This window comes from Budorcas taxicolor, chromosome 23 (assembly GCF_023091745.1).
Source record: "Budorcas taxicolor isolate Tak-1 chromosome 23, Takin1.1, whole genome shotgun sequence".
Lineage (NCBI taxonomy): Eukaryota > Metazoa > Chordata > Mammalia > Artiodactyla > Bovidae > Budorcas > Budorcas taxicolor.
In genome coordinates this window covers 11,436,835-11,462,454 of record NC_068932.1, presented here as the reverse complement: position 1 = coordinate 11,462,454, position 25,620 = coordinate 11,436,835, and the positions used below count along the sequence as shown (strand labels likewise).

The window sequence follows — 25,620 nt, the reverse complement described above, 5'->3', positions numbered from 1 at the left end:
AAGTCTTAAGATTCCAAGTTTGTTTCACCTCAGAGTAAAGGTGAGAGTGATAAAAGGAAAAAATAAAACAAAAACAACCCCCCCAACTTTATACCTTTAATCTACCTAAAAAATGCCAAATCATTTTCTTCATTCAACATTTTAAGCTAGCATGTATGTTCTCTTACACAACACAAAAAGCATAAAGGGGAAGAAATATACTTAATAATGGGAACAACAAAGTAAACCATAACTAAATTCCTTATCAAGTAAACTCAAGATGCAGAAAAAAATAGGGCCCCCACATCCCCTATATGTAGAAAGTAGCTGGAAGGTTTGAAAAAGACGCAATGTTAATTTATGGACACTGGAAATCCTTCAATTCTAGTTTTAACCTGTCTGGTAACCTAACCTTCCATCTGCAGCTGGAGGGATGGTGCAGAGACAATGACAGAAAATGAGGGAGGAGCTTCGGAGGTGGATGGACAGAGATGGACGGAAACACAGAGAGCTACCAAGGCTGACAGACAGGGACAAAACAGACCGGAAACAGCACTACAGAGAGGGACCCACAGAAAGGAAACAGAACCCAGGAGGTGGACGGACAGTATGGAAGCAGACGGAGAAAGGCGGAGTAGGCAGATGGAAAGCGACGCAGGTGGACGTAGCATGATGCAGGCAGCACTGCCACAACTGAAACAGAGAACAAGGACGGTGGACAGAAACAGAGGAGAGTGGCGGAAGGGGGCGACCAGACACCCGAACGCTGAGAACACAGGCTGTTAAGAGAGAATGGTGGAGGTGGTCGGACAGGACAGAAGCAGACGGAGAGTGACAGAGATAGGCAGATGGGGACGGAAACGGAGGGAAAACAACAGCGGTGGTCAAAGGTGGTCCGACAGTGAGGGAAGGAACCTAGTCGGTGTCTGGTTACATAAGGGCACACTATAAACAAAATTTCCATCTGTTTTGACACCTCACCATTCCTTTGGATTGATGCTCAAATCATTTATCGCCAAGTACTCATAGCTGTTCCTCAAAGTCCCCTAAAGATCCCTAAGGTGTTGGAATCATGAAATAATTTGTCTTCTTGAAAGCAGGATTTTAACAGCTTTTTCCCCCTAAAGGCCTCCAAACATCTCTTGAAAATGTGACTCTTGTTCCGCAGGTGTCAGGGATCTTGCTGGCGGACTAAGAGATCCCCGTGAAACTGGGCTCCCCAAGGCCTGGGAATCTCCCCTAAACCTGGGGCTGCAGTGCCCTTCCCTGACGGCAAATGCAAACGCATCTCTGGAGCAATCCCAGCTGTTCTAGGTACCTTTACCAGACAACTGGGCTGGGTTTACCACCTAAGAGTCCTGAGTTGTGATAAACATTCTAAGGCAGGAGAAGAAAAAATTTTTTTCAAACATAAAATTCTCTGTGCCCGCCTCCCACCCTATTTTAACTGTGCATTGTGCACTGGCATTAACCTCTCCTTAGAAGACACAGGAATGCCTGCTGGATGGTAAAAAGCTATTTTCTCCTGGTGCCAACAAGGTAACTCCTTAGGAGATAACCCTCCTTCTTATGGTCAAAGGGCTATGATTACCCCCTACTCACTTTATACTGCACATCTGAGTACTGTAAATTGTCAACAATATATCATTTGATGCATAACCCTTTGTCTCAAAAAGTATGCAACTTTGCTTTGACCTCTAATGGGTAGAACAGTCCTAAGAGCTTTCTGAAAGACTGTCTCCCAGGTTACAATCCTCAGATTATCCATTTCTTACTTAAAAAAATATATATATACATTTAATTAAACACTAAAATATACCACCAGAATCTACTGAAATCATCTTTAAAAACAAAACTGTTACCTTAAGCTGCTGAATGGTTCGCTGTTTCATATCTATTTCCTGAGAACACTGGTTTTTCTTTTTCTCCAGTTCATTAATTTTAATCCTCAACAATTTCTCCTCATCACGCATTACAGAGACCTACAAAGTAATAAATTAAGTATTTCTAAAAATATTAATTGCTTTTGTTGTTTAAAATTCAAGGCCACTGTTTCAAAGATTAATGTCCTTTTAAGAGCATTAGAAAAATTACAGATTCCAACATACATGATGTAACTCAAATTATCAGAATCTCAAACTCTGTGAATACTACTAAAAAAGACTCAGAATAGTCCCATGCATGCAAGAGGGAAATTATTATCATGGAAAAATCAATAGAGATACTCTAGGGGAAAAATACTGAATCTGATTTCCAAGATTTATTAAGTAATATGATCCAGTAATATAAGAAATAACTTAACAGCTAATAATGGCATGTAGAGGATGAAAACAGAACAATCACAAGATCAAAAGATACCCATGCAAGGGAAGGTCAATTGATTTTTGGTGCTAATCCTACAAACTTAATCCTACAAACCTATTAAAGAAATCAAAAAGCACTTTGAATTAGTATGCAAATCTTAAAGGAAAAGCGGGGAGGAGAGGGGAGAAGGGAAAGGGAAAGGGATAAGTATAGAAAACATGTAATCAAAGTACATTTTTAGGCCAATTTTCAAGATAGCTAGGGATCTCATAAACCGAAGGAAATTAACTGAACAAAGTTCCCCTTCATAAAAATTATGGAGATACCATAATAATAGTAGTTCTTTGGTTTCAGGTGATTTTTACATTTCTTTTTCGGCTTCCTGTATGTTCCAAAATTACTATAATAAACATATATTCCTTTTATAATCATACATTAATAAAATTTAATTTTATATATTATCTTATTGTGTTCAAAAACAAGGGACTTCCACTAATAAACACCATCTTCATCAATTTTACAGAAATAAACTGTCTGCCAATAACATAGAGACTATGTATCGCACCAAGATGCACCTAAGGACTGCTTCCGTTTCCATCCTAGCTCTAACACTGGACAAGTTATCTCTCTCAATGCCTAGTTCCCTAGTCATAAAATGGAAGCTAAAAATAGTCCCTATGCCTAACATTTGTATGAAAATTAAATGAGATGATACATGTAAACTTAGAACAATCAATCCAGAGTAAGCTTCTATTATTATTAGCATTAACATTATACATTGTCTATTTTGAAAGACAGAAAACACTCTTAATTCTCGCCCTTGAGAGTAATGCTAGTCATATGCACAATAAAACATTACTTAAAAAGAGATACCACCTAAAACTATGAAAAAAAAATCTTAAAATTAGAACAAATTTTAAAAGCAGTATTTATATATAGTTGATCCCATTTATAAAAATAAAAACATACAAGCACATAGAGTAACTATTTTACATATATGGATACGGAGGGTATCTACCAAGTCATGGCGGGAGCTTCTCTTTACCAGTACAGGCCTAACAGTCATGAAAATTATAATTTATTTGATCAAAAAGTTCACACTCATTCTTTTCACTGATTTTTAATTTACATTAATGCTATATTAGTGTGAGTTTTCTTATGCTACCTAAAAAAATTATTCAAGGACTTCAAATGCTGGATAAAAAAGTTTTAAATCTTTTTAAAAGTACTGAGGAACAAAAAAATAAATAAATATCGAGATAACAGAAAAAAATTAAGTGAAAAAATAATCGCAGAAATAAGTGTAACACTGACTGGCTTTCATAGAAAGAGGAGGCCTGACTTTCAGCAAGTAAGCTAGAAGGTATTTGCAATATATTTTATAAGAATTAGAACCAAGGGCTTTCCTGGTGGGAAGTGGTAAAGAATTACTGATGGAAACTAGAGAAAGCTCGTGCAGCAATGAAGACTGTACAGCCAACAACAAATAAATAAACAAAAATTTTTTTAAAAAGAATCAGACACAAGAATAAAGAAATCCAACACAACAGTAATTTTTAAAAGGACAGCAAAATTAAAAGAAAATATGAACGAATGTATTTCACAGAGTGAAAACTAGAACAGACATATAGTGAATAAAAACAGACACTGAGAGGAATACAACTCAAAACCGTAAGATACCCCTTTATCTCCTAACCCAACAATTCCACCCCATGCTCTACAAATTCTTGTACACGTATACCTAGGGCCATGTTTAAAATAGCATCACTCTTCTAAGAGCAATGAATGAAAACAATCTAAATGGTCAAGAGAATAGATAACTAAATTGTATAGTCACACACACTTTGGAATATTACACAGCAGTGAAAGTGATTAACTACAACCATACATAAATGACTCTCACGAATATGATGTGGACAATGTCTCAGAACACAATCAATGTGTAGAAATTATATATATATAGTTTAACTTACATTTTTAACAGATCTAAAAAAAGACAAATACAAAACATTCATTATAGTAACTTCATTGGGGATAGGAAACAAAAAATGGATGAGACCCACAAACATCTGCTGTGTGAATATTCTTCAGACCTTAGCATTTAAGTATTCTTTTGTAACTAACTCTAAGTAATGAAAAATATTTAAAATTATTTCAACTTTTAAAAAAAGTCTAATTATGATACAAAATATAGCAGTCATAAAAGAAAAATAAATTGCTCAAAGGGAAAAAAGCACCATAATCAAAATCAAGAAAAATGGCAAGATAGGGGTCAGGTTACAGGGGTTATCCATAATTAATACCTTAAAAAGTTAATTTCCTAAATATATAATAAGCTCCCATAAAGCAATAACAATTTAAAAAAAAAACTAAACTAAAACAAAGAATATGAATACTCAGACCACAGGAGAAAAAAAAAAAATTGTAAACCAAAAAAAGTTCATTCTAATTAAAAGATATGCAAGTTAGAATTATAGTTGAGATATACTATTTACATGTCAAGTTAGCAGATATCAAAGAAATAATGATAAAATACTACCTTGTGGATAAGAGTATAGAGAAAAATACTTTCTTATACATTAGTCCTGGTGAGTAAATTGGAAAAATCTCTAAAAAGCATAATAAATATCAAAATGTACAAACCAGTGACTCATAAATTCCACTTTTAGGAATTTATTTCACAGGAAGACTTACAAAAGTTCAAAACAACATCACTGCATCATTAACTGGAAATCACCTTAATTGTTCAACAATAGGGGACTCATTAACCATAAATACATGTTCCTAGTCATTAAAAAAGTCATCTGGAAACTCTTTATATCTTGAGATGGAGAGACAGCCAAGATACACTACGTGAAGAAAAACGAGGTTCACATAGTGTTTATTGGAGGTTTCCATTTTTTAACAGGAAGAGAAGGAAGGAACAACAGAGGAAGACGGAGAAGAAAAAAAATATTGGTAACATTTGATTCCTTGGTGGGAAGCTTGATGGCAGTTTTCCCCTCACTATATATACTTTCATGTATTTTAACTTTGGAACCATGTGAACGTATTTCCTATTTTTAATATCAAATTATAATAAAAACTTGTTACAACTGCACTACATACTCTCCTACATACAACCTGCAAACAGAAGTTTACTTTTTACTTTTTGGGGGACTTGAGCTTAGTCCTTACAGAAAAAAAAAAGGTTCTAATCTTATAGAAGGCACATATTTTTTCTTACTATCAGACATTTTTCAGTTTGTTTAAGCTGACTAAATTTTTGGTGAAATACTAGTTCTCATCATTTAAAAAAAATTAGGGAGTTGACAAATGTTCTCGTCAATACTAAAACTAGTGTCTAAACATGATATATAAGGAAAACAATGATTATCATTTTAACTGGCCACACAACTTTTCAAATAGCTAACCTCTTTCTGTACTTGCTCAATCTGCTTTTTGGCATCGGCCAGTTTCTCTTTGAGCTCAGCATAATCTTCTTCCTTCCTCTGGAGATCAGCTTTCAGATTCTGGATAAGAGCAGTGCTTGCAGAGAGCTCCTCTTTCAACCTAAAAAGAAAAAACCACTTTCCTATAGTGATATATCACTAATCACTTAGGATCATATGTGTGACTAGTAATCTACAAAATTAGATCTTTTCACAAACTTGGAATGTCCATAGCATGAATGAGGACTTCAAGGATTTCAGGAGATTTTATAAACAGAACTCTGCATGTAAGTAACATTCAGTCCCACAGGTTTATACAAAGTTGAAGTTCTTCTCTTAACATACATGCTATATTTAACCAGATTAAGTTATGCCCACCTAAATTCTTTAAAAGCTATATAGAAAAATCAATCAAAGAAATGCAAATTTTTTAAACCTTTTAATAACTTTTAGCTTACTTTTCTGTTTCTTGCCAGTTTGTTTCCTTTTCTTCTTCCTTTAATTGAAGTGAATGCTTAGCATCTTGCAAATTTTTTGTTAACTGCATGATTTCTTCTTTCAATTTGACTTCCCTTTCACTTAAATCTCTGGCATTTTGGATAGAATCTTTAAGATTTGCTTGACATTCATTCAGATTTCTTTCTTGCTTTAAAATGATAGATTCCTTTTCCATAATTTCTTGTTCTAACTTGGCTGAATGGCTACATTCATCTTTCTGAGTTTCTAACATTGCTTCAAGTTCCTTTATTTTCACCTTATAGGAAGTAACATCTTGCGTAAGTTCTGAAAGTGCTCTCTTTCCTTCCACTACATGCTGTACTTCAATATCAAGACTAATGGTTTTTTCTTGTACTTCTTTCTTCAGCTGCTGTATAAGACTATCTTTTTCTTTTAGTAAATCATCTTGATTCTTTTTCTCCCTCTCCTCTATTTTTAGTCTGTTGTTTTCATTTGTATAGTCTTTTACTTCTGACTGTAATTTTTCAATTTGTTGTTCTAGTTCCTCAATCTGATGGGTTTTTTGGGAGGAAGTCTTTACAATCTCTTTACATTCTTCCCAAATGGCTTCAACAGTAGAGTGGAAAGACCTTTCCCTACTAAGTTCTTGAATACCATGTTCTTTAACCTGCTTACTTATCAAATAATCATTATCCAAATGGCCTAACAGTGTATTCGGCAAATTATCTTCTCGAGAACTGGACAAATCCCTGAGATTGAGTAAATCTATGCTTGCAATCTGAGAGACTGAATCAAGTCTACGCAGTTCATCTATTTTTGCCTGCATTAATTTTATTTGGGAAACATTATTTGCGATGTTTCTTCTAGCAGTTTCTATCTCCTCTGACAATTTCATGATCCTTTCCTTCTGTTCTTGATTTATACTTTTCTGCACATGTAATTCAGAAATCACATTGTCATAACTCGACTGAATTTGTTGGACCTCTATACTAAAGCCTAAACTTTTTTTTTCAGAAGAAGAAAGTTCCTGCTGCAAACTAACAATCTGTTTATTTAATTCTGTTTTTTCTTCCTTTTCATTTTTAAGTTCATTCTCAATGGTGAGTAAACGTGTTTTTAGCTCTTCATTATTTTCTTGTAGAACTCTAATGTTTTCCTCATCTGAAATGCTCTCTTGTGTTTCTTCACTTTTCTTTTGGTCTTCAGTGATAGTTGGACTAGCATGTGTAAGTCCTTTAAAAATAAAAAAATATATACATTATTAATCTGGCAAACTTTAATAAAATCAAAAAGCTACCATATAAGCCAATATTCAAACATATGAAAACAAACAATGAAAAACAAAGAAGCTATTGAGTTAAAAAAGAAAAATCAGGTTGCAAAACATACATAGTATAAACCGAATTATGTAAAAATCATAGTTCTGTTAAGTCACAGCAGAGTTATTAGCAAAGATGTACAAAAAATACTGGCAGCTACTTCTGAGTGGGATTACTTCTACTTTCTTTTTATAGCATTTAATGTTATTTGAATTGTCTACCACAAATCTTTATTATTACTAAGAGATAGAGGGTAGGGAATCACACCCTAAGGCTGACTAAAGAACAGTTTAAAAGTACAGTTATACTATAGGTCTACTAAATCAGTGATTTACAAACTGAGTGCCTTACACTTTCAGAGTGGAAATTAGGAGAAAAATGGTTAAACTTCTGCTAAGTCTAATGGAGCCTTATCTTTAATAGTTGCATAACTGTCAATAAACTGATTCCATGGCTGTTTCCTCACATGTAAAATGGAAATAATAATATCACCTATCTCAGAGTTATTGTAAAGATCAAGAAAATAAATGAACTTGGAACACTGTGCTTGGGATATAGTTAGATATTATTAGAAATTGAAAATCTGTACAGAAGAGCTCAGCTAGTTAAAAATAAATAAAATTTTGTCTTTCTCAGGCTTAATACCTACATTTCAAAAATAGGATATTTCTCTCTGCCCTACTTTCTACAGGACAGTGTTAAGAGGGCCAAATAAATTAATATATAATGTATGTTAAAGCATTTTCTAAATGTTATGTAAGTACAAGAACTTTAACAAATACAGTTGATACAGATTAAACTAAACTGTCCAGAGGATGCATTATTAGCTAAAAGTTAATTCTTAACATTTATGTTGACAAAATAAATCATCTTACACAACTGTCCAGTATAAATTATGTTCAAATTTTTCTCACAGATTGCATGATTAACTCTTGAAACATAATTCTCAATTCTCCAGATATACAAATTTATCTTTTTATGTTTTTATACAATTTCTGTTATAATAATAACTGATCTGATGAGTGTCTCATATCCTAGGAAAATTACTTCAAAACATAAGAATGTGAACTTTTGGTTTTTAAATTTTTTTCCTATTCTATTTCACTTCATGGTTTGATGTTTATATGTGTGAATTTTATATACAACATGACTCTAATACAATTTATATGTATTTTTTATACAATACTGTATTGATCAACTCAACATGTCCTTTTGACCTTCATGCATCCCCCTCAATTGGCCATTCATCTGTCAATTTCACCTATATTTTTATTTGGCAGTCTCGTTAAGCACAGTAAGAATCAAATTCCTGCCTAGAGGTGCCAGGCACAATATGAAGCCCACAAATGCAGGAGGCAGTCATCAGGGAGAACGGGACTGAAATTCTCCAAAGTCTATTGCTGTCAGTTGCTACCTGTCCAGAGAATCTTTGAAAGGAGTATTTTATAGCTGTCTTTTTAGTAAGTGCCAACATATTATCCCACGAATCTGAGTACATCGTATTATATTGAAATACTATGTATACTTGTTGCTCTCATCTATTATATTCCAAATTTCCTGACAGAAGACTTTCTGTGTCTCATGCATCTTTACATACTTGAACAATAATCCTAAATGAATTATTTTTGACCTTTAGCTATGTTGCTTATGTTCTCCTTTTCTATCTCTAAGACATATCACTGGATCAGAAAAACACAATTTTTGTAATCAGTCTAGATATGTGCAAGTTTATAATCTAACATGGCCCAGTTGTATTAACTCAGTTACTGTAGTGTAATTTTCTGTTTTAAATTTTAAGGTTTTATCTTTACAGTATCGTTTTTACAATGGTGACTCTCTAGTTTTAGACAGTGAGCAAGAGAGCTCAGAATGTAGATTCCAAGCAAGTATCAAACATACTGATTTGGTAAATCTGGAATGTACTGTACACGCAAACACCTTGAGCGTACATACACAACGATCCAGGCACTTATCTGTTTAAGCTTCTGGAAGAACTTGATGGTCACCCCTATAATACATTTTGGATCTAAACGTATCAGTTTGCTTCATTACAAAGCCCCTATCTGGCAGGCCGGCTACATGTAATTGTTCCATAAGAGATAAATATCAAATCTCACACAGCAATGAGATTCAAGCCCTTAAATTTTCCCCCTGCTGTGGCAGGCTCCTGAGCATCTAGATGAGACAACAGTGCCCAATCTAATGAATCTGTTCAGTTAATGAGGCATCTTTAGGATCATAAAAAGCTCTGTAAAATTAATACTATCCTACATACAAACAGTATGCACACCACAAGAAGCAGTCAACAGAATGAAAAGGCAACCTGTGGAATGGGAGAAAATATTTGCGAACCATTTGTCCGGTAGGACAAGGAGTTAATATCTAAAATATATAGGAAACTCACACAACTCAACAGCCAAAAAATCAAGCAATTCAATTAAAAAACTGGCAGAGGAGCCAAACAGATATTTTTCCAAAAAGACATACAAATAATCAACAGGTACAGGAAAAGGTGTTCAATATCACTAAGCATCAGGGAAAAGGAAATCCAAAGTACAGTAAGATTATCACCTAACACTTGTTAGGATGTCTATCATCAAAAAGATAAGAGATAACAAATGTTGACAAGAATGAGAAGAAAGAGGAAATCTGATCACTGTTAATGGGGATATTTAGTAGTATAGGCAGCAGAAAACCAGTATGGAGGTTTCTCAAAAAAATCAAAAATCGAACTATCATATGATCTAACAACCCCACTTCTGAGTATAAATCCAAAGGAAATGAAATCACTATTGAAGTTCATGCAAGTTCATGCCCTATGTTCACTGCAACATTTTTTACAATAGCCAGGACATTGAAAAAAACCCAAGTGTCGATGGATGGGTGAATGGATTTTTTAAAAAGGGGTATAAGTATGTATACAATGGAATATAATTACTCAACCTAAAGAAGAATGAAATCGTGCCATCTCCAACACAGGTGAACCTGGAGGGTTCATTCTGTGAAATAAACTACACATGGAAAGACAAATACTGTACAGTATCAATACAAGGGAACAACAAGATTTAACTCATAGAAACAAAGAGTAGAATGGTGGTTGATGGAACCAGGGAGAGGCTTGTAAAAGGGTATAGTTTTTCAGTTGAAGATGAATAAGCTCATAGGATCTAACTATAACATGGTGACTATAATTGATAACAATGTATTGTATAACTGAAATTTGCTTGGGGTGTGTAACTTGAGTGTTCTCACCAAAAAAGAAAAAGAGAGGGAAAAGAGGTGAATACATGAGATGATGGATGTATTAATTAATTAACATGGTGGGAAACTTTTCACAATGTATATCAAATCATGTTAAACAGTTTAAATATATCACAATATTATTTCTCAATTATACCTCAATAGGACTGGGGGGAAAAAAATCCCAGTTCTCTCTGATGTCCCCAGTTAGAGTATCCCCTCACCCCAAACTCACTATATAATCTGAGAACATCATCTTGCCACTCCAAGAATTTATCCATTTTTACATTCAGTAGTATACTTGCGAAAACAAGCTTTGTTTGTTTTCATTTTCCAAATACAATCCATATTCTTTTCCTTCATGCAATAGTTTAAATGCTCTTGGGCAGCAGTAATTATGTAATCCCGTAACAGGATTCTAAGATTTCTTTAACAGACTACCTAAAAGCACACTGGATAACGTTTTAATCCCTATAAATTACATTGTCTCTTCTGACTCAAAAAGGAGAGGAAAATCATGGCATTACTCCTGCTCCATAGCCTGGTTTCTGAAAAGCTAATGAGTTGATTTTTGAAGATTTTCCTATGTTTGTAGTTACATTTTCATAATTTAGGTCCTTCAGATTCTCAGTTTATTCTAAGGATTCCAGCTACTTTGGAAACTAACAGATTCACCCTTATTTACTTTTATAACAAACTTGCCCATTTATTCTAACGAATTTTTTAAAATTCAGACTGTCTCCTAACATTTTACAAAACTGTAGCCAAATCATCCCAAAGTGGAATAACTTTCTTTCCCCCTGATTCACACTTCTGTTCTACTTTCCCTTTAAGTAATTTTGTACTTATGACACAATTTTCACACCTATGACTTCATCGGTGGAACTTCACCAGTGGAAATGACTAATCCTTCTGCCCTTTAAGAAGACAAATTATAAAAAAAATGTCTGAACCCTTTATCAAGAGAGATGGGATGTAAGCAAGTTAAAAATGATAATCAGAAATTCAGAGCTCACAAATAAATCCTGAATATCCTGAGAGAAGAGACTTGAGTCATGTATACTATATGGACATATCCCTAAACCTTGAGGTAAATTAAATCAAGTGCAACATAGCTTTTGTGATCAATAAAAGCCATTTTGTCATGTTGTTCTCTTACTATACTTTAATAAACTAGATAATTACATAAGATACTTCAGGAAATTAGATTTGCATCTGATATTCAGATATTCACATTATCCTCTTAGAAATTTTTGTTTCATATCAAAGGATCCATAGAACATATTCAGAACAGTGTTAGGGAGAAATGATTAGTCTAGCAATAAAGATGAAGTAGATTATACAGTGTATGAGCCTAATATAGGTTAACTTATAAAAAGTAGACACAGCAATAAGAAAGACAGTTACTTTAATTCAATATTTCCAGCACATCCAACCTGTACATATACTGCTTTACCAATATTTTGCTACAAAAATTAGTTTTGGTTGAAAAGTCACAGGTGAGCAGACCACAGCATATTTCTGGTTTGTCTCCTTTATTACTATTCTGAAGGCTTATTTCTTGAAATGTTTACATGGTTAATCAGCTTACCCAAAGTTCAGATATAGTGACACAAAGAAGTAAATTCACTTTCATAGGGAAATAGCTTTGCATTTCCTTTTAAGAGCAGAAAACATCAATCCTGCATAACTATCAGCCCCAATCCTATCCTAGTAAGTACAGAAATCACATATTTTGTTTTGGAGATTTTTTAGTAGCAGGTTGAGGGTGCAAAATGGTTATATTATAGCTACAATTTTCATATGATCTCTTATATAGTCCTTATAGTCTCATAACAACAAAAATTAAGAAATAGCCACAGTGGTTATGATTTGGGGGGGGGGGGGGGGGAGTATTTTGTTACCTAAATTTATAAACCTACTCACATCCAAATTATTTATCACTAACAACCCAGACTATTATATAATCATCTCTTCCATGAATGGGGTTACCCTTAGGATTAGCCGTACCATGTGGATCACTCGCTCCTGCACACTTCCACTTCCTAGTGATCTACAGATCCTACATTCTCATCTACCCTGAATTCTCAACTACTCTATGGCCCCAAACAAGGTGAAAAAACAGAGGCACAGTGCTATGGAAATCATAAAAAGATTATACTCCCTGTAGTTAAGGCACCACTCACTCAGTGGATAATAGAAAATGACCATGCATATTAGTGCGCTGTTTCATACTGTTCATGGGGTTCTCAAGGCAAGAATGCTGAAGGGGTTGTTTGCCATTCCCTTCTCCAGTGCCTAAAGAACTATGGACGGAGGTTCATACACTGTACAGGAGGCAGTGATCAAAACCATCCCCAAAAAGAAATGCAAAAAGGCAAAATGTTTGTGGAGGCCTTACAAATAGCTCAGAAAAGAAGAGAAGTGAAAGGCAAAGGAGAAAAGGAAAGATATACCTATCTTGAACGCAGAGTACCAAAGAACAGCAAGGAGAAATAAGAAAACCTTCCAAAGTGAACAATGCAAAGAAACAGAGGAAAACAACAGAATGGGAAAGACTAGAGATCTCTTCAAGAAAATTAGATGATACCAAGGGAATGTTTCATGCAAAGATGGGCACAATAAGGGACAGAAATGGTATGGACCTAACAGAGACAGAAGATATTAAGAAGAGGTGGCAAGAATATACAGAAGAACTGTACAAAAAAGATCTTTATGACCCAGATAACAACAATGGTGTGATTACTCACCTAGAGCCAGACACCTTGGAGTGTGAAGTCACGTGGGCCTTAGGAAGCATCACTACGAACAAAGCTAGTGGAGGTAATGGAATTCCAGCAGAGCTATTTCAAATCCTAAAAGATGATGCTATTAAAGTGCTGTACTCAATATGCCAGCAAATTTGGAAAACTCAGCAACAGCCACAGGGCTAGAAAAGGTTAAGTTTTCATTCTACTCCCAAAGAAGGGCAATGCCAAAGAATGTTCAAACTACCACACAATCGCACTCATTTCACACACTAGCAAAGTAATGCTCAAAACATGTACACCCGTGGCGGATTCATGTCAACGTATGGCAAAAACCAATACAATATTGTAATTAGCCTCCAATTAAAATAAAATTTATATTAAAAAAATATATATATTTAAAAAAAAATTCTCCAAGCTAGGCTTCAACAGTAAGTTAACTGAGAACTTCCATATGTTCATGCCGCATTTAGAAAAGGCAGAGGAACCAGAGATCAAATTGGCAACATCCGCTGGATCATAGAAAAAGCAAGGGAATTCCAGAAAAACATCTACTTCTGCTTCATTGACTATGCTAAAGCTTTTGACTGTGTGGATCACAAGAAACTGGAAAATTCTTAAAGAGATGGGAATACCAGACCACCTGACTTGCCTCCTGAGAAACCTATAAAAAGGTGAAGAAGCAACAGTTAGAACTGGACATGGAACAACAGACTGGTTCCAAATTGGGAAATGAGTAAGTCAAGGCTGTATATTGTCACCCTGCTTATTTAAATTATATGCAGAGTAAATCAAGCAAAATGCCAGACTGGATGAATCACAAGCTGAAATTAAGATTGCTGGGAGAAATATCAACAACTTCAGATATGCAGATGAAACCACTCTAATGGCAGAAAATGAAAAGGAACTTTACAGCTTCCTAATGAAGGTTGAAAGAGGACAGTGAAAAGGCTGGCTTAAAACTCAACTTTCAAAAAATTAAGATCATGGCATCCAGTTCCATCACTTCATGGCAAATAAATAAAGAAAAAGTGGAAACAGTAGAAACAGATTTTATTTTCTTGGGCTCCCGAATCACTGTGGACAGTAATTAAAGTCACTGAATTAAGAGATGCTTGCTCCTTAGAAAAAAAGCTATGACTATCCTAAACAGCACGTTAAAAAGCAAACATCATTTTGCTAACAAAGGTCCATCTAGTCAAGCTATGGTTTTTTCCAGTATCATGTACAGATGTGAGAGTTGGACCATAAGGAAGTCTGACCGACAAAGAATTGATGCTTTTGAACTGTGGTGCTGGAGAAAATTCTCACAAGTCCCTTGGACAGCGAGAAGATCAAGCCAGTCAATAGTAAAGGAAATCAACCCTGAATATTCATGGGAAGGACTAATATTGAAGCTCCAATACTTTGGCCACCTGATGCAAAGAACCAACTCACTGGAAAAGACCCTACTGCTGGGAAAGATTGAAGGAAGGAAGAGAAATGGGCAATAGAGGATAAAATGGTTGGATGGCATCACCAATTCGGTGGACATGAGCTTGAGCAATCTCCAGTAGATAGTTAAGGACAGGGAAGCCTGGCATGCTGCAGTGCTGCTGCTGCTAAGTCGCTCAGTTGTGTCCGACTCTTTGCAACCGCATGGACTGCAGCCTACCAGGCTCCTCCGCCCATGGGATTTTCCAGGCAAGAGTACTGGAGTGGGTTGCCATTGCCTTCTCCAACGCTGCAGTGCACGCGGTCCCAAAAAGTCAGACACAAATGAGTGACTGAACAGCAACAAATGCATATTAGTTTCAACCTATTAGCTCATAAACTATTACACTAATATAGCTAATGCTACCAGTTCAGTTCAGTCGCTCAGTTATGTCCGACTACTGCTATATTATCCTTTACATCAACTACTTTTGAAAACATTACTTTTACTGAGGTTCTGTGAAGTTTGTATTATATTGGTGTATTATCCAATTGTTTTTATTCTTAACAACCTTAGGAGGCAGGTATATTTAACTTATTTTACTAATAAACAAAGCAAGACTTAATTTATCCATTTATCCCAAGGTGAAGCAGCTAATTAGGTTTCTAAAGTAATGTATGTTCTCTTAGAAAGTCTTCCTTCTCTGTATTATATTATAAAAGTTTTCCTAAAGACAGAATAGTTTAGAGGTAAAGTGAAAGCTGCTATGTTCTACATAGCCAGGGAGGTATAGCATAAAGTGAGTAAGCTTAGCACACACTTTTTTTTCTAGTAGTTTCATAGTAAACACAACTTGACCACATTTGCCTTTTGTAACATTTAGCTCAAAGTCTTCCTGTTAAATGGCCTTTCCTTCAAATGAAAAAAGAAGAGGGAAAAAAAGTGTGGAGAAATTGTGACAGAAAAGGTGGCTTTCAACTGCGACAGGCACAGAAATAAGAGAATTACCACGATGCTAAACTGGTACGAGCACAACATCTAAAAGCATTAAAATGAAGGCGGCTTTAAATACCTGCATCCTCTAGAGAGTTTATAACATGTTAGTGTAAAAATTAGGGACACTTAGATTTTCTCAGGTTTCTTCCTTAGATAAGTAAATTTCCTTCTACTTGCAACTTTTGTGTTTCCTGGTTTAGGAGTTAGCTTTCTTAATGGCCTCCTGTTAGCAGCTGAAGAAGTACCTTTCTTTGCTGGTGGTTCATCTTGTTGAAGTTCAGTTTCATTGAATCTTTTTCTTCCTGAATACGTTTTAGTTTTGCTGTCCTTAGACATTTCAGTCATTTCATTACAAACCAATTTATTGTTTATTATTAAAGAAGAATTACCAACATTGTCCTAAAGTAAAATAAATTAAAATTAGTTCACATATAGAAAGCTATAATAAATCTAAGAACTATATAAATTAAAATTCAATACTGCATCATAAAAATTGTATTTTCAAGTTTATTGAGATATTTTCTAGGTTATTTCCTAAATCTCACCCTACCCTAAAATAACTGATGACTCTACGAAATAAGTAATATTAACTAACTTGTATAATCACTAAGCAGGACCCCCCCCCCCCAAAAAAAAGTAACTGTGTAGCTTCATCCTGATACCAAAACTAAAAACAGATTCATCTTTAGATTTTCTAAGATCAGGTGGGTTAGACTTATTTGCAGATAACCAAGTCCTAAAACACTTACCTCTAAATCATAAACAAAATGAGCTTTGACAAAGAGAAATAGGAAAACACTATGACATAATTGCTCCTTATAGATACTTTCACTTAAAATTTTGAATAATCATGAATAAGTAGAAAACATCAATCATTTTGTTTTGCAACCAAAGCTCAAAATAACCATGTCCTACACTTTAACAAATCCCAGAAAAAGTTCTAATCTTAGCTTCTAGCCTTTGTATATTCAAAGATACACAATCTACATACTGCTTTAAAACTGAGCTCCTAGTTTATCTAGATGAAAAAGACCACTTAGAGTTTCATTTTTTAAGGCAAAGACTACACCTCCCTAATAGGACAGCAGAAAGGTACCCAGAAAGAAGGGTGAAACCTTAGCAATTAAGTGCATGTTTATAAAGTAATTAAAGGTTTGGGAAAGGCAGAGATGAATTAAATCCCTACATATTGGTAGCAATCCATTTGCAGGGGGCAGGTAGGTGGTGGGTAAAACTGTATGAGAAAATAAAACATCATTTTATATTATAAAATCATCACTTTGTTAAGATACAGACTAAAATGATTTTACTTCATGATTTTTAAAAAAGCAATCTTTTTAGATAGCCCTAAACAAAGAATATCAAGAAGAACAACCTCCAGGCTTTTTCACAATTAGTCGCTTGGTGTCACTGATAAGTGACAAAGTCCTGGGATAGAGGAATCAGACCTCTGACGAAGTCTGAATTTTCAAACAGTCCATGACAATTTTAAGTTGTCCCCCTTTCACGTTCAGATGTATTATAATCACCTAATCAATTTTCTCCTCTTCAAATTATACAATCTTCACCAAGAAAAAAATCTATCCTCCACAAGTGTCAGTTACCGAAAGGAATATTTTCTGCCTAGAGTATTCTTGGTAGGAAGGATGCTACAGAACCATTCAAAACAAACTTTTATCATTAAAAGAGTCTTTTTTGGACTCTTTGGAACAGTGACCCCAGATCAACAGCTGATCAGCACAGTCAGGTTAAGTTCTAATTTACTTTGCATTTGTTTATTTATGTGAACAATTTAGCACACTGTTTTAAGTTAGTTGATAAAACAGAGTCTACAGCCTACCTAAAAACTTTACTCAAAGACAAGGATTATTAAATTAAGAATACTGCTTATTTTATATTGCTTTTTTAACTATTATTTACATAAACATTATTAACATTATGTGATATGCAAACATACTACAGAAATAGATATAATCCCCTGCTAAAGTTCCAACATTCTTCTTCAAAGTTGTAGGCACCAGAAGTGATCTGTCTCTGGCTTCTCTTTTTCTAGTTTTTCTGTTTTTGTTTTTGTTTTCTTAACCTTCAACAAATCAAAGGCTGAACTTAAAATTCAGATCAAGTCCTGGGAGCTCAGCGGGTAAAGAATTCGCCTGCAATGCAGGAGACACCGGTTCGATTCCTGGGTCAGAAAATGCGCTGGAGAAGGGATAGGCTATCCACTTCAGTATTCCTGGGCTTCCCTGGTGGCTCAGCTGGTAAACAATCTATCTGCAATGCCAAAGACCTGGGTTTGATCGCTGGGTGGGAAGAGCCCCTGGAGAGAACAGCTACCCACTCCAGTATTCTGACCTGGAGAATTCCACGGACTGTACAGTCCATGAGGCCGCAAGTCCGACAGGCTGAGCAACTTTCACTCGCTCACTCAGAACAAAACCAGGTGGCAAGAAACCTCAAAGTGCTGAGAGCCTGGAGGCCCAGCGACTCGTTTCCTTGAAAAAGTCAAAAACCCTAAGCTGTCAAAAGTTTTTCCTTCTTTTAGTTCACAAATCAATGTCCTCTTCTTAATCCATACCACCACTACCCAACTACCTTAAATCAAAATCCTCATCAACTATCACCTGAACTTTTCCAAGAGTTTTCTAGTTGGTCTCCCAGCCTTCATTCTAATTCCACCGCAACCCATCTTCCAAGTTTCTAAAAATATCAACTCAAAATAAAAAATCAACTTTGCTATTCTTTTCCTTAGACTCCTTGCTGCCTACAGAATACAACCCAAATGCTTTAATGAAGTATTTAAGGCCTTCTGCTTCCCTGGTGGCTCAGATTGTAAAGAATCTGCCTGCAATGCAGGAGATCCGGGTTTGATCCCTGGGTCAGGAAGATCCCCTGGAGAAAGAAATGTCAACCCACTCCAGTATTCTTGCCTGGAGAATCAATCCCATGGACAGAAAAGTCTGGAGGGCTGTGGTCCATGGGGCTGCAGAGTCGGACAGGACTGACTGACTCACACACACACCACCTTACCCCAGTATACTGCTCCTAGGTTCATCATTCACCTCTCCTGCTTCAGACTTTCTTCTTGAGCAAACTTAAAACTTACACTTTCCTACAATGACTGAAAACCTTCTCATATGTCCATGACTGTGCATTCTGATTCTTCTATCTAGAAAAGCAGTGTATCTTCTTGTCCCTCACACCCACCAACTGCTCCTACTTTGGACTAGATACATTTCACTTGCCATTTAAGATTCAACTTAATCATTTTCATCTGCACAAAGTATTCTCTCAAACCCTATCCATTCTCAGCTTCTTGTACATACTGACTACCACTGCACATTTCATTATAAATACATTTATGTTGGTTTTCTCTTACTGGGGAGTTGTTAAGGGGAGTAGTTTTTATTAATCTGTATAATTCCTAGAATCTAGCAGAGCACCAGGCACACAGAATCTCAGTTTTTCTTGACAAAATAAATCATTTTATGCTTCTCCTCCTAACTCTCTACCTTACTACAGGGGTATTTCTCCCAGTTCAGAAAAGTTACACAATAATACATATAATAGATCTGACAAAAAAAATCCAATAATATGTAATTATAAATTATAATTAAAATATTAATTACATTACCAATATAATTTGTTGATAAGTATATTAACATAAATCCTAAACTGTTAATATAATTATTAATTAATTTACAATAATGTATTCAACAGAAGTGACGAAAAGTCAGATGGAGTGAATAATGCATCTAATAAATGCCAAAAGAGAGGTCTGCTACAAGAGTAGACAGAGGATGAGCTATGCTTCTCCAGACAATGTTCCTTATTTACCCTTGTAGTATCAAAAACCTATTTGATGTTGAGATGATACAGAGAAAGTTGTGGGTACTAGCGTTCAACTCTCAAGACCCAAAGCAGGGTCAAATGTAACATTTTATAATATGGTAGTCCCTGCTTCAGTTCAGTTCAGTCCAGTCCCTCGGTCGTGTCTGACTCCTTGCGACCCTATGAATCGCAGCACACCAGGCCTCCCTGTCCATCACCAACTCCCGGAGTTCACTCAGACTCACATCCATCGAGTCAGTGATGCCATCCAGCCATCTCATCCTCTGTCGTCCCCTTCTCCTCCTGCCCCCAATCCCTCCCAGCATCAGAGTCTTTTCCAATGAGTCAACTCTTCGCATGAGGTGGCCAAAGTACTGGAGTTTCAGCTTTAGCATCATTCCTTCCAAAGAAATCCCAGAGAATACATTCTGAGACCTAGCAGTTGCCTGAAACCATGGAAATATTGAATCCTATTTACACTATGCTTTTTCCTGTACATGCTTACAAAGTTTAGTATGAGGCCTGGAGCGCTGCAATTCATGGGGTCGCAAAGAGTCAGACACGACTGAGTGACTGAACTGAACCGAACTAAAGTTTAATTAAAAAATTAAGCACAGGGACCTCCCTGGTGGCCCAGCGGCTAAGACTTCCTGCTCCCAGTGCCCGGGACTTAGGTTTGATCCCTTGTCAGGGAACTAGATTCTACATGCTGCAACTAAAATCCCTCACGCCACAACTGAGATCTGGCAGAGCCAAATAAATTTTTTAGAAAAATTAAGCACAGAATGAGATTAACAATAATTAAATAATAGAACAGTTGTAACAATATACCATAATAAGTTATGTGAATGCAGCCTCTGTTGCTCTCAAAATTATCTTGTACAAATTTAGTGCTTTTTACATCTTAAGCATTTATGCTCTATGGCCATAACTTTTGCAGTTTGAGGTGTAACAGCAAAACTAGCACAAATTTTCTTTTTCCTTCTTCACAATTTCACAAATAGAAGATTCATTCTTACCATAGATCTTAGCAACCTCAGCATACAATTTTTTTCTTTCCTTATTGAGAATTTTCACCTTTACTTTTTTTTTTCCACCTTTACTTTTAAACAAAGCACTTTATAGCTTCTCTATGACATATCCAAATTGTCAGCATCACTACTCTTCTGCTTTGGGGGCATTATTAAGCAAAATCAGCATAACTCAAACACAAGCACTATGATACTGACAACAGACAATCTGATAAATAAGACTAACAGGAGGGATATGCTAGACAAAGTGATGAGTCAGGCCAAGCAGGCAGGATGGAGCAATATGGCATAAGATTTCACCATACTACTCAGAACATCACACAGTGTAAAACTCATGAATTATTTCAGGCATTTTTCATTTAATCCTTCTGACCATGGTTAACCCACAGAAACTGAAATTGCAGATAAAGGGGAACTACTGTATACCACGCTTGCCTGTTAGAGAAAAGACATACAAAAGCAGAGAGGTTTAGCTATTAATTTACTCAACCTATTGTGTTATTAACAATATGTCAAAAAATAATTTGAAGGTACCTGCAATAAAAAATGAATATAAAAGAAAGCCAAAACCATTGTTTAATTTAAAAAACAACTAAAAGATAGGCTGATCATCCAATCCTAAACTAAATATAAAATTACTTAAATTTCTATTTATGAAAGGATACTTAAAAACCCTTTAAATGTTATAGTTTATATTTTAGTCACTGAGTCATGTCCAATTCTTTTGCAACAGTATGGAGTGTAGCCCACAAGGCTCCTCTGTCCATGGGATTCGTCAGCAAGACACACTGGACTGGGTTGCCATTTCCTTCTGCAGGGGATCTTCCCGACCCAGAGATCAAATCCATACCTCCTGCATGGCAAGTGGCTTCTTCACTGCTGAGCCCTGACAAGCCCAGAAAGGCTTTATATGCTATAGTTAATAATGTAATTTTTAAAAGAAAATATCCCTGCTATTAAATAGATGAACTTTAGCAAAATTGTATAAAATAGAAACAAGCTTCTAAAACCTAATGTCATTTATAGTTCTACAGAGATGGATGTACAGATATAGACAGATATATCAATAGAGCAGAGCTACAAAGAAATACAGATCTTTATGATCTATGGATATCAAAGCACATTTAAGTTTCTTTCACCCCAGAGCTCCCCATCCAGTTTGCTGAGGCTTAAACTTCTAAGGGCTACAGGGACTTGTCCCTCTTATGTACAAAGCATTCATAGCTTAGTCTGTGGAGATCAAACTGCCATCTTCTAAGTTCTCAAAACTTCATATTGGCACGATAGTGCACTGAATTCAATGCCAAGATAAGCAAGTCAACATTCTTAGTGAATTAGTCTCAGTTGTATAAGCTATTTTAAATTATTTTAAACCAAACCAAACATACTCTTTATTTAATTTATAACACAAATAAAGTTAGATTCTTACACTGCCTTTACATGTGTTTTCCATAATAGTATCCTCTTTTTGGTCAATTTTATCCATTAACTCTTGAATTCTTTGATTCTGCATAATTATTTTCTTTGGGAAGGAAAAAAACAAAGTTTAGTGAATGTACTTTGGGGATAACAAGAATGCAAATATGATACAGTTTAGAATTCCTTCAAATTTTAAGATTAAGCAAACAAAACAAAACAAAAAATAATAGCAATACACTATGCATAGCATGACTTTATTTTCATTTAAAAAATTAACATGCCTACATATAAAATGAAAGAGAAGCAATATATCATAATGGCTAAGAGGAATCAGGAGTCACATGATCTGGGTTTGATTCCTAGCTTCTCTACTTTCTAGTTGTGAACCCCAAGCAAGTTATTTAATGCCTACATAAAAAACAAAAAACAGTATCTACATCATAAGGTTGTTCTGAGACTTAGACAACTAAAGAACTTAAAAGAGTTCATAGAAAATGTTCTATTCTATAAAAAATACATGTATGTGTATATGTATGTGTATATATACATAAAATAATCTCAAAGAGCTACCAACCAAGTTGGTTCAGATTTGTTTTCAATATAAGAGAGACATTACAGGGGACTACTGTACCTTCTATTTTACATAGTTTAATATAACAGTATGTTTACAACCAGCAGCTATTTTTATAAATAGGAAAAAAAATAAAAGAAAAGGAGGAGAATAGGAACTATCTAAACAACAGCTAAAATGTCTTGTATTGCGTACACTATTTTGGTTATCTTTTTAAGTACTGGGTATTAGATGCCAAGATTTTGAATTATTTATATCTGAGCATATGTTAAAATATTCAGCTCTTTAGAAGAACAAATATAAGTTAAAAGAAGGTCAGGAAATATTAAGTTTAGAGTTTTAAATTCACTTCACTTCTATGTATATCTGCAATTTCATACTTAGATCTAACAATGTCAAATCCATCTACAACCACTTAGAGTTAATTATCTGATCTGAAGGTATAAAGTGCTAGAGATTTTCAGATTCTGATGCTGCACACTGATCAGGCCATATCCTAAATTTTAAAACAGTAACTTCAGACAAGATAAATACTATTTAAATAATCTATTCAACACAATGCACCTGGTAAAAGAATGACATAGAGATGATTCTCTGGCAGCACATACAGATCTAAGATGCCTTCTAAGCGAAGAAAGCAAGACACAGACCTACAATCCTATTCATATAAAATTTTTAAAAGATGTATGTTACACACATACACACACATATATATGCACATATACGAATAAAATCTTTTCTGGAAAGGCCAAAGAAACTTTCTAGAGACCATATGTGGAAAGAGGTATGAGAGTGAAGGCACTTATATACTCATTAATTATTCATGCTGTCTATTTTACTTATTAATTTCCTTATCAAGATAAAGCTTAAAAGCATTACCTTATTAGATTTCTCAAGCTCTTGAACCAATGAATTTAAATTAATTTCTGATTCTGAAAAAGTAAGAAAATTAAAAATAAATATCTAAACACCTAAAAAATATATCGCTAAATAAACATGAAACATAAGCTGCTACAGTAGACACTTCATTGTTATACTCAGGAAAAAGAATTTTCACAGCAACAGAAGCGCACACACAGCTACAAATTCTACCACCAGAGAGTAATGTTTCTGAAAAAGCCACTTTCAAACCCCAGGGCAAAAATGAATGCTGTCTGCCCAATAGTAGAAAATTTCTGGAATAATGTCAGAAGAGAAGTAGCTTATACCTTTCTGATCCACTTCATAATGAGGCATCACTTATCTGCTATTTTCCACCCATCTTGTTTCACACAGAAAAGGGCAGAGTATTTCATCTAATACTTGCAACTCAGATGTGACAACCCCTCCCAGTCCCCCACCACACACACACACACACACACACAGACAAATGAACAAACTTCACAGCTTTACAATTTCCTATGAGATTTCTTAATTTGCTGATAAAGCTATACTTAGGTTTTGGGTTTGCCTGAAAGTCTATTTTCTAGTAATATTAGTCTAAAAGTAAAGAAAAGGAAAAATATATTTTTACTAGTAAATTACTGGAAACTGATACGAATGGTAAAATATCAAATGTTACCTCCATCATTTTCTGACCACTTGGTAAATAAGCTGCATAAACCTCATACGTACCAACTGTCTTTTTAAGAATTTATAACATCTACATAGGGATATAATACAGCCACTTACCACTTTCTCTCTTTTTTAACTCTTCTTGGGTTTTGATTAATTCTTCTTTGGTTTTAGCTAATTCAGCTTTAACTTGATTAAACTTTATTTCTAAACAACCAATAGCTTCCTGGGGGTCAGCAAGAGATGCAATATATAAGTGAGCAATTTCAGCCTGTTTCTTAATACCAGTGACATCATCTTGAAGAGAATCAATAATATCTTCAATTCCTACATAATTATGTCCTTCCTAAAAATAGCAAAAACCACATGCCTAATGTTAACAGTGGCTTTCACTACTTCAGTGTGGTACCATCTAGTGTGTTTTAAAAACAAATAGCAAAACAAATGCACAACTTACAATTTTTTAAACATATTTTGTGTTTTTCTATTAGGTGACTATAGACATGTTTATGTTTTCTTATATAGAAGCACCTCCAAATATGAAAAAGATGTGTTCCATTAGTCATCTTCTATTTTATGGAACATGAGACATTATTTCTCCGTAAGAACAATGTCATAAACTGTTCGTTGTTTATGTACAGTTTACAGAACAATTATAATTACCTAGTTCAGGTATACTCTTAGTCATATAACGAGTCTTTAAAATATTTTTTGGGCAAGCTGAAGAAACAAATCCTCATTTTCACAAATCAGACTGAATCCCAAACTATGTCAGGGACACAGAATGATGGTTTGATGGCAAGAGCCTAGACATCATCATCCTGGACCGCTGAACTAATTAAAATACAAAGGAAAACAAAAACAACCAACCATTCCAAAAAGATGTGATTGATTTCAGCTTCCGTAGAAGCAGCAGAGAAGAAAAATGTTTCCTCAACAGCAGAGAATGGTTATTCGGCCAAGCAAGAGTGATTTTTCTATATATAAATATTTTTTTTAAATCAGAAGGGAATTAAATGACCCTACAGGTCTGTCAGCCATGTAAAATTCTTAAGTTTAAAACAAATCTGAGTGAGTATCCCATAATCAGACAAAAAGCAATCTACCTACAAACAACACAATGACTCAAATAACACCAAACTAAGATATAAATGTAAAAGATATTTTTTTCTAAGTTCAATAGCTATACTTAAACTATTTGTGTTTACATTCCTAACAAAGCCCATCTACTTAAAGTTACATATTAAGTTTTTTTAAACTCTGAAGTATATTGAATTATCACTGATGTCATATACTAACTCCCGGCACCTATGCTTCATGTATTTAGC

The 25,620-nt window shown here is 34.9% G+C and overlaps 1 protein-coding gene across 1 annotated transcript in view; it reads right to left on the bottom strand.

The window, feature by feature from the left end:
• The window catches only part of KIF20B (kinesin family member 20B), a 75,864-nt gene that overhangs the window by 28,583 nt on the left and 21,661 nt on the right, over nucleotides 1-25,620 (bottom strand). Inside the window, exons 15-21 of the mRNA XM_052660950.1 lie at nucleotides 24,410-24,638; nucleotides 23,618-23,670; nucleotides 22,178-22,270; nucleotides 16,135-16,288; nucleotides 6,173-7,406; nucleotides 5,697-5,835; nucleotides 1,842-1,961 (exon numbers count right to left, since the gene is read on the bottom strand). Of these exons, the coding sequence (XP_052516910.1) occupies nucleotides 1,842-1,961; nucleotides 5,697-5,835; nucleotides 6,173-7,406; nucleotides 16,135-16,288; nucleotides 22,178-22,270; nucleotides 23,618-23,670; nucleotides 24,410-24,638 (2,022 nt within the window). The remainder of the gene's footprint in view (nucleotides 1-1,841; nucleotides 1,962-5,696; nucleotides 5,836-6,172; nucleotides 7,407-16,134; nucleotides 16,289-22,177; nucleotides 22,271-23,617; nucleotides 23,671-24,409; nucleotides 24,639-25,620) is intronic.